General features: G+C 33.5%; 2 protein-coding genes and 1 pseudogene across 4 annotated transcripts; 2 read left to right on the top strand and 1 right to left on the bottom strand.

Moving 5' to 3' along the window:
• The first annotated feature begins 550 nt into the window (after nt 1–550).
• BGLU24 (beta glucosidase 24) lies at nt 551–3867 on the top strand. The gene is made up of 13 exons (NM_122734.2): nt 551–775; nt 876–945; nt 1066–1121; nt 1373–1448; nt 1559–1636; nt 1743–1830; nt 2022–2292; nt 2374–2489; nt 2561–2778; nt 2868–2902; nt 2997–3099; nt 3184–3292; nt 3376–3867. The coding sequence occupies exons 1-13, from the start codon at nt 602–604 to the stop codon at nt 3581–3583; spliced, it is 1602 nt and encodes a 533-aa protein (NP_198203.1). The 5' UTR covers nt 551–601; the 3' UTR covers nt 3584–3867.
• Nucleotides 3868–5239: 1372 nt separating this feature from the next.
• Nucleotides 5240–7068, bottom strand: AT5G28500 (rubisco accumulation factor-like protein). Of its 2 annotated transcripts, NM_001203487.1 has the most exons (2): nt 6029–6853; nt 5240–5702 (listed from the first exon to the last, which is right to left on the bottom strand). In NM_001203487.1, exons 1-2 carry the CDS (start codon nt 6812–6814, stop codon nt 5679–5681), a joined length of 810 nt encoding a protein of 269 aa, NP_001190416.1. In that variant the 5' UTR covers nt 6815–6853; the 3' UTR covers nt 5240–5678. The 2 variants fall into 2 exon arrangements, with proteins under 2 accessions (NP_001190416.1, NP_198202.1); NM_122733.3 differs by having other exon boundaries at nt 5240–7068.
• Nucleotides 7069–13045: 5977 nt separating this feature from the next.
• Nucleotides 13046–14366, top strand: AT5G28497 (annotated as a pseudogene). Its single transcript has one exon.

The raw sequence follows: 14366 nt of genomic DNA, 5'->3' as shown, positions 1-14366 counted from the left end.
AAACAATAGATATTGTTGGTTCATAATAGCTAAAATAAACAAACGAAAGTCATTAGGCAAGACCATTTTGGCTTTCATCTAGCTGAAAGATATATAATGAACATGAAGCAATTAATGTTTTAGACTCCTGTCACATGAAGTTTCATTTTGGGAGTTATAATTCAAGATTGCAATTTTATATTTTGTTTAGATTTACATTCAAGCCTATATTACATACTAATATTGTTTGCTCGTTAAACACGAGAAATATATGACCAAAAAAAAAACACGAGAAATATTTTATGCCAACGAGTTATTCAAAGTAAGATTTTAATATACGTTGCACATTAGACACTGATGTTCCAAATTTTTTAAAACAATCAGTAAATAACACTGTACTATAGTGGATTCATGAATCATCAATCATATACATAAAATAAGTTTACTAAATAAATCTAAACATGATTAAAGAGAACTGGTTGGCAGTTGGCACATTAAAAAAAGAACATAATATGAGACTAATCGATGAATCATAATCTCTATATAAAGACCTTTACTTAGATGTAAAAGAGCCATCCTAAACTTTTCTATTGAAGAAGACAAACAAAACAAAAACTTCATAATGGTATTGCAAAAACTTCCTCTCATGTCTATTGGGCTGCTTTGGCTACTAATCATCGTAGGTCCGCTGGTAAATGCCGATGGACCTGTTTGCCCACCGAAACCGTCGGACAAACTAAGCCGGGCACATTTTCCTAAAGGTTTTTTATTTGGCACAGCGACTGCGGCATATCAGGTACAACATGTAATATTATAGCTCAAATGTTATATCTACGACTTGAGGTCAATGGTGCGAATATTTGCCAAACCCATCAACTATTTTATTATGTCATTAGGTTGAAGGTGCAGTGAATGAAACTTGTCGTGGACCATCCGTATGGGATATCTATTGTAAAAAATATCCAGGTGAGTGTCTCTACATTTACTTTTCGTTTTCAAGTTTATTTATATTTTCTCTTAAAATAATTGATGTTCATGTTGAATTTTTTTATCAACATGAGTTTCTAAATTCATTATAAATTACAGAAAAATGCAATGGCGATAATGGTACTCAAGCTGTTGATTTCTTCTATCGTTACAAGGTATATAAAGAAAATCCCTTACATTTTACTTGACAAACAATAATAGAAAAGTTGTTTACATGTCTAAATTATGTTGATTCTCATCATCTTCTTGAAACCTGACATGTTTTTCATAACATATTACAAGATTTTCCATTAGAAAACATGACAATATTCATCACGTATATCTTCTAAATTTAAAACTATATCCCATTAATGAGTCTACTAACACATGATGTTGCATTTTTTTCTTTTCTGTAATATATTTGTAGGAAGATATTCAATTAATGAAGAATCTAAACACAGATTCCTTCAGATTATCTATCTCATGGACAAGAATTTTTCCTCGTGAGTAAATGTGCTTCCAGATTGATTTAGTGTGAATAAGGTTTGGTATATTTAAATCTATTTTATAATCATTTGAAATATTAATGAAACAATATATAATGGCTTATCAGACGGGAGAGAAGAGAATGGAGTGAGTAAATCTGGTGTTCAATTCTACCATGACCTCATTGACGAGCTCAAAAGAAACGGTAATATAAATCATATAAATAATAAAAATTAAGGAAAGAAAAACATATACATATTACCTTTATGTATATTCTCTAAAAAAATCATTTTGTATAATACTTTATTTAGGTATAATTCCGTTCGTGACTGTTTTTCATTGGGACACGCCACAAACTCTAGAGAATGAATATGGGGGCTTCTTAAGCGCACACATTGTGTGAGTTTCCATAATATTTCATTTATAGCAACATGTTGGGATCCCATGGGAAGTTTGAACACTTGTATATATATAAGTGAGATGAATAAATCCATTTTTGGTCAATTTATTTTGACTTGGAAGAACATGAAATTTAATTCACAATCACACAACGTGATTTAAATTAATGCAATATCCTTTTGCCAAAACAGGAAAGATTTTCGGGAGTATGCTGAGTTTGTTTTCAAAGAATATGGTGGAAAAGTTAAACATTGGATCACTTTTAACGAGCCATGGGTTTTCGCGCATGCCGGTTATGACGTTGGAAAGAAAGCACCTGGACGTTGTTCTCCTTACGCCAAGGACGAAACTGTCAAGGGAGATTGTCTAGGCGGACGATCAGGTTATGAGGCTTATCTAGTCAGTCACAACCTCCTCAACGCTCATGCAGAAGCCGTTGAAGCTTTTCGACAATGTGAAAAAGTACATACTCCATACATAAAATCATTTTTTTGCATAAATCTTAGCTATTCATGGTCTTTTGTGATATGTTTATGGCGACAGTGTAAGGGTGGAAAGATCGGAATCGCACATAGTCCGGCTTGGTTTGAACCACATGACTTTAAAGATGAACAAAGTGGTGCGACCATTGACCGTGCACTTGACTTTATAATGGGATGGTAAGTAGTTAATAAGACTGAAATATTTTAAAGAAAATGAAATCTGAATATAATGGAATTTTTCTTTTCAGGCATCTGGACACAACTATGTTTGGGGATTATCCACAGACAATGAAAGACATTGTTGGACATAGATTGCCTAAATTTACTACTGAGCAGATAGCAAAACTCAAAAACTCAGCCGATTTCGTAGGGATCAATTACTATACTTCTACATTTTCAAAACACTTGGAGAAGCCAAACCATGCAGAACCAAAATTTAAACAAGATTCTCTTGTTGAATGGAAAAGTAAGTTTTTCTTTTTAACATATTTACCTGAAAATGCAAATGATTTTTTTTGTCTTTGGTACTAATTAAATACTATATCATCTTTACAGATAAAAATGTAAACAATATCACTATTGGTAGCAAGGTATGAATTTGAATTAGAGTAAACAACAACGCTATTAGATAAATATTATAATTCTGTCTATGATGTAAACATTTCGGCTTTGTTGGTATTTCAGCCTGAAACCGGTCCATTGCCAGTTTATTCTACAGGCTTTAGAAAAGTTTTGAAATACGTCAAAGATAAATACGCAAATCCTGAAATTATCATCATGGAAAACGGTAACCAAATATATTTTTTTGGGTCTGATTTTACTTTATTAAAAACAGTTTATATTTTCTTTAATCTTGATGTTATTTTCTTAGGATATGGAGAAAACCTTAAAGAGAACGATTCGGTTGAAAATGGTACTGCTGATTACAACAGGGAAAGTTATCTTAAGAAGCATCTTTGGAGTATGCACAAAGCTATTTGGTAAGTGATATTTTTTCTGATATTGTGGAGTAACAATTGAAATAAAAATCTAAAGTAATAAAATAAATGTATAAAATCTGCAGCGAAGACAAGGTAAATGTTACAGGATATTTTGTATGGTCATTGATGGATAACTTTGAGTGGCAAGATGGTTTTAAAAACAGATTTGGACTGTATTACATTGATTACAAAAACAACCTCACACGTCATGAGAAAGTTTCGGGCAAGTATTATAGAGAATTCCTTAGTGAGGGAGTTCGTCCATCCGCTATCAAGAAGGATGAGCTTTGAGCTATATTTGGACGATTTGGTTTCGTTTAGATGTTTATTTCTTATGCTTAGTATGTGACTGACCAAGATTCATTAGGTCTTGGTTAGAATAATAAATGTTCGTCTTTCCGTGATCAAGATTAGCTTTGCCCTATGTTTGTAGGATTTGATTTCGATTCAATGTTTCTTCTTATGTTTTAGTATGTGGCTAAACAAGATCCACTAGGTCTTGCTTATAATAATAAAAGTGTTGTTTTTCATTTCTCGATGTCTACGTGATCACTGATTTGACAAGATAAAGAAGGCTTTGATTATAAATAACTTAACCTTTTTTAAATGTTGCGGTAGATGTTATTTTTTTTAAAAGCAAAATATAATCGTCCAATTAAGATAGAAACCGACAGTTTTGTTCTAAAGAAAACCAGTCTGGTGTAAAAGAGTTTAAATGGAAAAATATAGAATCACGTGATCTTGTATTCCATCGAGAGAATCTGTACGGACATTGTTTAAAAGTGGAATAAAAGATAAAGAGAAATGAGGAAAACCAAGGATTAAAATAGTGAAATCTTCTAATTCTGAAGCAAATGCCACCACTCATCCAGAATATCCAAAATTTTAATCAACTCCTTGCAATCTCTCTCAAAAGCAACATTAGAACCAAATGTCGTTAGCTCAATTGGTAAAGACTCTAGACGAAGCTTAGAGGTCATCGGTTCGAGTGACGCTTGGGACGAAACTAATATTACATGATGTGGTTTCGGGTCTGGGAGGATTACGGGCTTCGGCCCAGAACCTCCTGGATTTCAAAAAAAAAAAAAAAAAAAAAAGCAACATTGGAAATGGATAAATGTTTTACATATCTTCAAAACGTGAAGAATAATTGCATTCTATAACTACAAGAAAAAACTAAAGCAAACAAAAAAATATAGTTTACAAAAGGGAAATTTGCAAGAATAACTAACAAAAACTTATAAATTAAGAAAGTAATACAAGACAAAAAAAACAATGACATATTTACCCATTTTTCTCCACCTCATTCTAAGTCCCTCATTCTCTCCTCACTCTCTCGTCTCTTTTTCTTTCTTCTCTCAATCTTTTTTTTTTTTTTGTATCACATAACAAACAAACGAGAAGGACAAAGTAGATTTTTCAGATACCACTTATGTTATCTGGTTGCTTGGGTTGCCAAGGTTGTATCTTAGGGTATAGTTTTTCTAAACATCCAAAATAGTATAGTATAACATTTTATTTCTATCCAAAATAATACATGTTTTTACTTACAAACACTATTTACTATTTTATAAATTTAAATCCGATTTTAAAAATTCAAACTATTTTGTATGTAGAAAAAAACATAGGGTTTTTTCTAATAAATTTTATAATTAGAATCTATTTTTTGGAAAAGATATATAGCAAAAAAAAAACAAATAGGTGAAAAACTAAACTAAGTGTTACTAAATTATCTCACCTCCAATTCAACACTAAAATTATCTTTTCCTTATCCTTACATGCTATTTTCTTAATTTTTATACATATGGTGCTATATTCTTAATTTGTTTATCAAATATGGTTATTCAGCTAAATCACCCTTTACAAAAAGAGTATTTCAAAAATGATAGTTAAAGAAAATACTGACTAACCTCTAAACATAATAAAAAAAAAGTTAGATCAGACCATATGTACAATATTTTGTTTATTGCATTGTTACCGAATAGGCTTTTATAAGCTGCAATCTCATCATCATCCCCTAGTCCTTATACAATGTTCTTTAACTACACAAAACATAGTTCAACTAAAAACTACGGTGAGAATCTTGATGTAGCTAGACACTAAACACAACAATGAAAGAAACATTTATGAGATAAAAAGCAATCAAACAAAAAAATTACATATTTGCCAAAACCAAAAGCATATAAGTATTTGTTTAACTATTCTTCTAATTGAATTCTAATCCCAATCTTCATCATTTATCTGCCACTCATCATCATCATCTCTCGGCGGCCTAACGACCAAAACAACCATTCCTAAGCTCTCATTCACTCCTTTCTCCTTCAACACCAATCCTCTATCCAACTTCATCCCACCATCAGCCACAACAAGGTAGTAGTATCCATTATCAGCTTCCACCGTCTTCTTTTCCCTATCGATCACAACCATTATCGCCTCTCCTTTCCCGTTCCACGGCAAAACTTCCCTATCATCGCTAAACGAAACCGCCACTCCTTTCCTAACCGCAACCACGGGATCCCAACCCGGTAAAACCACCCATCTACTCCAATCTTTCTCAGCTTCCACTACACCAAACTCTCCTCCACTTTCAAACTCCATTGGTGCTTCAAGAAGCTTCTCTTCTCCTTCTTCTGCTTTACAAACCGGTAAAACAACAACCGAACTCGCTCCCGCTACTTCTCCAAACCTTAATCTCACTACAGGAACACGAATGATTTTTATCTCCTCTTCTTTAACTCTCTCTTCTTCACTCTCTCCATGTAACTCCCTCAACACCGCCTTTTTCGCCTTCTCTGTTACCGCGGTTTCAAGAGCTTGTTCGAGTAATGTAGTTCGAATCTCCGACGGACTCCGATGCTCTCTACTTTTCCTATAAAGCATAAAAGACAAACAATCTCCAGGTAAGTTATAATCAAAGTCTCCCAAACCAACGTCGCCACGACGATGCGGAAAATCTTTAATCGCTCTCGCAAGATCTCCAGCTCCTTTCGTATCGAAACCGTGATCAACAATGTATTCAGCAGCAGCTACACGTTGAGTTGTGTTTAAAAGACGAATCTCGTAGAGAAGCTCGGCTCCATTTGTGTCAAACGCAGCTATAAGCTCCGGTTTGGCACCGGATTGAACTAAAGAGTCTCGAACTTGCGCGCCGACGATGAGACTGTTCTGTTCGACACCGGAGATTCCGGTGAGTTCTTCGATTGATGGAGGAGTGAATCCTTCAGTGTATAAGGAGGAAATGAGTGGAGCGTATTCGAACCAGAGACCGAGACGATCAGCGAGGACTTCGATTTTTCCGGCGGTGTCGAGTGATCGGAACTTTGGAGGGATTGGTGATGGTGGTGGACGGAATGGTTGATAGAGTTGTTGTTTTGGTGGAGCTTGACGGTTTGAAGCGGGGATTAAAGCGGAGGTGATGGTGGTGAAGGGTTTTCGGTAAACGGGTCGGGTATTGAAGAATCCATGGGTTTTGGATTGTGTGAAAATGGAGGAACTGAGAGTTGTTGCAGTTAGAGAAAGCATGGTGGTGATGAGAGAGTGGAGACGATGATGGTGGTTGTTGTTACCTTATCATCTTCGTCGATAAGAGATAAGAGACTTGGGAAAATTAAAGATTTTGAACCGGATTTAAACCGGTTTGGTTTAACGCATATTCTGATATTCTTCTTTTCCCGCCACCTACTTTTATTTATTTGGAAACCAAACATAACAATTATGTTGTAATTTTTTTGTGTCATGTTTATTTTTTGTATTAATTTATACTATTTGAATATTGTTTACTGGCGTTCTAGTTTCACTTCGGGTTTGGTTTGAATTCGGATTGGTTTGGTTTATTTGGGTTTGGTAAAACTCTAATCAAACTCAACCGAAGTTAATATGGTTTGGTTTGTGTTTGAATTAATCTATGGTTCGATTGGGGTTTAGTTCGATTTGCTTTTAATTCGATTTTAAAAGACTTATCAATGTAACGAAACAAAAAAAATTCGTTCATTGTCGTTTAAAATAGTTAACTCAATCAACAAGTTCAAGCTGTAAATTTAAGTTTACTAATTCAAATAAACCATGAAAAGAAATTAAAAGTGCAAATAATTAAATATTTAGTAATGTACAATATTATTAATTAATTAATTAAATAAACACATTGGGTTGTCGGTTCGGTTCAGTTTAAAACCGAACCGAACCGAACCATTTTGGTTGAGATGAAACATAACCAAATGGTTTGAATCTAAGCTTAGGTTTAGTTTGGGTAGGTTTAAGTTTAGTTTGGTCGGTTCGGTTCGGTTCAGTTCGGTTAAAATACCCACATTGTTATAAAATTTTAATTGGATTTTAATTATAAAGATTGGATTTCACATAGGATTTTAATTGGTTTAGAAGTATTATTTTATTTTATTTTCTCGTCAATTTCATTAAATCCTTAAAGGATTACATGGTGAAAATAAGCCCACATACACAATATTAATGCCCAATTAACCCATATATTGATTACAAAGTAAGAGCAAGTTGGGTCAAAAATGAACATGTGTGTACACGTGGAGGCACACATGACGGAGGGCAGAAAAAACGCAACCGACTCATTCATCAGCTCCGCCATCTCCACCGATCAGGAATGCCGACCAAATCCACCGTTGTACGCCAAGCGGATCAGTTTTTTTTTGCCCAAAGATTTTGCTAGAATTCAGTTACTATTTCCTATCACCATTTCATCACCTTTTGTTCAACCATCTGAGAGTAAACAAACAGAAATCTGAACTATCAGATTAATGTAGCGCCATAACCCGCGATATGGCGAGAGGTCAGATCTAAAGCATTAGATTAATGAAGCGCCAGAACCGGCGCCAGAACCACCGAATCCCACTCAACACAATTCACGATCATAAAGAGATACCTTCATCCTTAGCCGATTACGGTCCCAGTAGGGGGTATGAAGGATTCATTCCCATTTTGACTAGAATCGAGCAGCTGATGCTTCCAGAAAATCTGAATAAACTCTCGGCTTCTACTTCCCCTTCGATAGAAGAAATTTAAGATCTGCAATTGCAGAAGACAAAACTAAACAAACTAGAGAAAATAGCCATAGAGGGTATAGACTCACACGTAGGTGAAAATACAAAGCCAGACTTAGCCGGAAAACAAAATCCGACAATAACTTTGTCAAAAAACAAAATGAAGAGCTTTCTCTCTCTAAAAAATTCTAGAGAGAGAAGAGAGAGAAAAGTTCGGTTTAGAAGTATTATTAGTTTGAAATTTGAATGTAATTTTTTATATTTTAATTTTGTTTTTATTATTGAGAAATTATTAAAGATGACCTTAGCTACCCATTTTTAAATATACCCTTTTATATAGTTTGTTTTTATTTGTACCCTCTTTTAATTTAATGACCATTTTACCATTATTTGAAAATATTTTAGGTTACAAAATGAAATAGTGATTTTTCCCGCCAAAAATATTTCCACGATAATTTTCCAGTCAAAAAATAATTCCCACCAAATTCTTTTTTCGAAAAATAATTTCTCCTAAAAACATTTGTTTTTTGCGGGATATAGATTTAAAACCTTTGTAATCTCTTTTAAAATCCTTTAAGAACTATTGTAGATCTTTTTTACACCTTTTATAAGGAGGTCTCAAAGGAGTTTTAAAATGATTTAAAAAGACTTAAAAATGTTTTCAAATATTTACAATTTTTTAGGAGTTGAAAAATAATTTACAAATTTTTTAAAGGACTTTATAAGAGTTTTAAAAGAATTTTAAAAGAATTTCTAAAGATTTTAAAATTCTTGTAAATCCTTTAAAAATTGTTTACAATAGTATTAAAAGATTTACAACGATTTTAAAATAAGGAAACTTGGAAATATAACCAACAAAAAACTATATTTAATAAACTAACCAAAGAAACAAATCCATATGATATATTGTGTGTAATATGTATTAAAACAGAATTACCCCCAAAGCATCTTATAGGAATACATATTACACACAATATATCATATGGAACTCTTATACGATGTTTTGGAGGTAATTGTGTCTTTAATCCATATTACACAAATTCACGAGTTTTTTTTTCTTCCTCTCTCTCCACCTCCTCCATTTTCTCTCTCTCTTACAACTTCTATAGGAGCTCTCATATGTCTCCTCTATAATTAGAATGTTCTAGCCAACATATTGTCTTCAATCTTCCTCTGCATTTCTCCATGTTATTTCATAATGTACAAACATTTTCACTAGAATCTCATCATTAATGATAATTTCATTTATTTCACAAATTAAAACCAAAAATTCATCATAAAATCTATAAAATTTGTTGCTTGGGTTCCTTATACACTAACTTAGGGTTTAATTTTCTCTAATTATAAGCAATTAAAAACTCCATTGGAAATTTAGAAGTTATCAAATTTGATGCCAATGAAGAAATTAGTTTACAAAAGTGAATCATAAAAAAATGGATTAATTAGTTGGAAAATTTCTCGTGATAAATATGATTAACAAAACTCCATCGGAGATTTCCTATTAGTCATTTTGGGTTTGGGAGATTTGTTAGAGATGGTATTCTATTGTACAATTCTATTTTGTGAATATACTAATTGTTTGATTTGATTATGGATATTAAGTGATTTGGTCATTGTTTTAGATTAAAACCTTTGGGTTCCCTATATATTATACCCTTAGGGTTTAGTATCCTTCCATCAAAAAGTATTTAATTGATTATTTGGATTCATCCGAACAAACGTTTTGGTTTGAACAAATATATACTATTCTATTTTTCTATGATGATATGTATAGAACTTGGTACCACTATTCATCTCTGAAAAATTCGTTTCTGATTTTTAAAATCCAAATCATGTTAAATAAACAAAAAAAAAATCTGTTTTTTTTAATAATATTATTAACTTTAACCAAATAATATTGTTAAACTAACATAGTAAACAAGATTAAAAAGGGTGGATATATTTTGATCATTTCTTTTGTTGCTCCACGCGCCTTAGGCCAACCCTATTTTAGCCCATAACAATTTGAGTATAGCCCTATCTTAGCCCGAAATCTTTTATTTAATTTTATCAGGGTTAGGGCTTACATTTTTTTTAACGGACTCGGGCCGACCCTAAGTTATAAGCCCATATTAACATCCCAACGCGCCTACCATCTCTTCACTGACAAGTTGCAAGGAGTTTGTTGTTTTTTTAATACACTCAAGTGTTACTCATTACATTGTGCATTTTATGGTGCTATATTCTTTATTTCATCTTCCAAAAGCGTTATTCTTGCAATTTACCCTTTAAAATATTTCCAAAGGTTTTTAAAGTATTACATGTGTATTTATAGACTTAATAAGAATTTAAAGATGTTTTAACATGATTTACAAGTATTTTAAGCAACTTAACAAAGGTTTTAAAAGATTTTAAAAAACTTTACAAGGACATTTTAAGAGTTTTTAAAAGATTTACAAGGGTTTAAAAATGGTTATAATAAAATTTACAAAATATTTTAAATACAAATTTTGGAGGAAATGTTTTTGGCAGATAGCCGTTAGAAAAATTGGTTTAGAGGAAAAACAATTATTTGGCGGAAAAATAAATTTTGGCAAGAAATTTCAATTTCATTACGTTTTCTCATTAGAAGAAGAGTAATTTAGTTATTTATTCATGAAACGAGATATTTTTAAAATCGACAATAAAATAGGGTATTTTTGCAAAAAGGCATAAAAAGGTATTTTGACAAATTCTCCTTATTGTTTCAAAATCCACATGATGTTTGCTTTTAAGGTCATCAAGAATTTTATAAACCTACGGTAAATTTCGAAATAAAGTTAAATTTTTTATATTTATGCAGATCAAAAAAGATGTCTTCTAAATCTGCAGTTAGAACCAAATCACGATTTATCGGAAACTTCCAATCGTTAGAATCAAATCCATCTTTGATATGCTGTAGGGTGATATGTGTTGGTGGACCGTCTAGACCCGCTATAACAGGTTGCATGATACCTCTCTCCTCTTTACACTTGTGACACCACCCACATAATCACATGGCAACTTAAGGCAAGCCTCAAATGGTACACCTTGCATATCAGTAGCATATATAAGGCTTTTACTATGATATTTTCATGACCTCTTGAACAAATTCTTAATAGATATATGTAATCTATGTACATATATATGAAATTAAGAGATGGTTCATATCTTTATTAAGCAATTTTTGGAAAAGAAGAGCGACCTCACCACTTTGTAAAAGTAGCATAGGATGTGAAGTTTTTGAAATATGTTACTAATTGATCTCTCGATTAGTAAATCACACTTTGACCTCTTATATAAGTTACAAGACCTTTCAAAGTTAATAATATATTCAATTATGTGTCTATTTCTGCAACATCCCCGATCCAAACTAGGATCGAGGGAAAGGAACCCAGGACGAGCATAAAGAAGATTGGGAGAGAGGAAATGAGAATACTCGTCCCATGGTCCAAAAGGGTTGGCTATGTCGCTGAAATGCACGAAAACCCAATAACCCAAGGTAAAAAGGAAGCAAAACTAAGAAAGGGGAGCTCGAGAAGCTAAGGGGAAGCTAGGACAGCTCATGGGAAGCTCGACATGCTTGGAGGGTAGCTGGATCAGCTAATGGAAGTGTCAGCTAGCTGCGCTAGCTCAACCGAGTTGAATGGGTAGTGACGCGGTTACCTCATCAGTTACCCCTACAGTTACCCCGATAGTTACTCCGGCGGTTACCCGAGCGGTTATCCCACCGGTTACCCCGACAGTTACCCGACCACAAATGGGCGACACATGTATGGACAGAAGCAATGGGAATTCACAGCCATTCGTTCATAAGGGCGGTTGTCAGCGGTTTTCTTACCCCAACGCCTATATATGCGACACCTTGGGTTACAATTTCGGAAAACACACACAACAAACACAAAATTCCAGCGACATTTAAAAGAGAAATTGAGAGGATAATACGATTATGTCTAAAGGGGCGAGTGAACTGGATCAACGGATCCGGGGCAGCCCTAGGAGACTACTGTCGTACGACCAAGGTGATGCATAATCGTACCAGCCTTAGATCAGATGATCTTGAGAATGGCTAGGGAATTCGGTTTATGCGACTTATCTATGTTATAATTAATGTGTGAGCGATATATGATATGTGTGGGAGTAAACATGGGGAGCATCCTAGCATATGCATGATCGCTAAGTGTAAACCACTGCAATCTTATCTTTTGTTGATTTTAGGAGACAACCAAGTTCGTGGGAAAATTTGGCTTAGCGGCAATGATAGTTGTCTGGGGAAGTGGATGGTGTTTAAATTAAATTATTGGATCGAATGATTGTAATAGCCTAAAGTGCAAACTTTCATGTCGTTTGAAACCTTATATCTATGAATGAATTTCGTTTGTTTATTTACTAATGTGTATTCGTCTCTTTTTACTTATGAATCTCAGAATATTCGCAGCCAATTTCACTTAGAAGGAATACAGTTAAGTCCCAAGAATACTTAAGTTATTTTCGTATGGAAACAACCTTGTCGGACTTACAGTCCGGAATGGGACGTTTCATTTTTCTTCTGCTCAACAATCTTGTGTAGCATATGTTTTGTTTAGTAGTTACTGGAAATGTTGATAAACTATTTAAGATTATAGTTCCTTTCTTAAAGATTAATCACTGACTTTTCCCATTTATAATCATTCATTTGCAATATCAACAACCAAGTCTAAAAAGTTTTCTTGTCTAGCAAGAACAGCCACCACTCTAGTGGTTATCTAGTACCTTATTGAAGAAATATAATGTTGCACTCTAGTGCTTATCACCAAGATCGGTAACGCATCAAGAACTTCATATTTCATTCCAATTTCTTGTTTGAACACTCTTTACAAAGTCATATATTGCAAAGCTTTTGACATCCTTCAAAATTTGCTTGCTCATGTAATTTAACATGGCAACAGAGAGTTTAAGGTTACAACTACAATAATATTGAGTCTATATGTATTTCAAAAGTATACCTTATGAAAGCTTTGATTATGCTAGATGGGACTTTGTCATAGTGGCACTAAAAATTCTTAATCCCAAAAGTATTCATAAATTGTATCCAATAGTGCATTTAAACTCTAACTTTTCTAGTCTTTGTAAATGAGATCACATGAGATTTTTTTCAAAGCACACACGGTTTAAGGTAGGATGACCTGTTATCTCCCTACCTCTTTATGCTGGCTATGGAGGTGTTCCTACCTTGTTGCACTATAGGTTTCAAGCTGGTTATATCCACTATCATCTAAAAATGCAAGAGCTCTCAATCTCCCATTTAATGTTTGTAAACGGCGTTATGGTTTTTACGACGATCGTAGTTCTTCTCTACATGTAAAAAGTGAAGTTCCAAAAGATTTTGCTTCTTGGTCTTAATTCCAGGTCAATAAGAATAAAACAAACTTCTATCTGGCAGATTGAACCAATGTGAATTCACTGCTATTGCAAAGTATAGTTCCCTATTGGCTTTCTCCCTATTTGATACTTGGGATTACCAATTATGTGGAGAAAGCTAAAAATTTGTAAAGAGGTTCAATTCATAGCATCAGTGATATATGGGTCTATTAACTTCTGGATGTCTATTTTTATGCTATATATAAAGGATGCATTAAAAGAATTGAAGCTATGTGTGCAAATTTATGGTCCGGTGACATTGATGCAGGGAAAGTATCAAAAGCCTCATGGGCTAAGGTTTGTCTCCCCAAAAAAAGATGGTGACTGGGGCTAAGGAGATTCTTAGTTTGGAACAAAACGTTGTGCTTAATGCTTATCTAATTTTTCGAGAATAAAGACTCACTTTGGTTTTCTTGCACAAGTACCATCATCTCAAGAACAAATCTTTTTGGGTAGTTGAATACTCTATTATAAATGCTTGAATATCTTTGATCAAGTATAGAACTATAGATAAAAGTTTCATAAAAAGAAAACAATGTCGCCAATGGGAAAAATACTTACTAATTATGCCATGATAATTGAACTCCCTTATGTCCTCTTATCAAGAATTTCGGAGCACATGGTCCTCGATCTTGTTGTATACCACTAAATGCAAAGGAGGGTGATGCTTG

Source organism: Arabidopsis thaliana, chromosome 5, assembly GCF_000001735.4.
Source record: "Arabidopsis thaliana chromosome 5, partial sequence".
Lineage (NCBI taxonomy): Eukaryota > Viridiplantae > Streptophyta > Magnoliopsida > Brassicales > Brassicaceae > Arabidopsis > Arabidopsis thaliana.
This window is presented reverse-complemented; position numbering and strand designations above follow the sequence as displayed.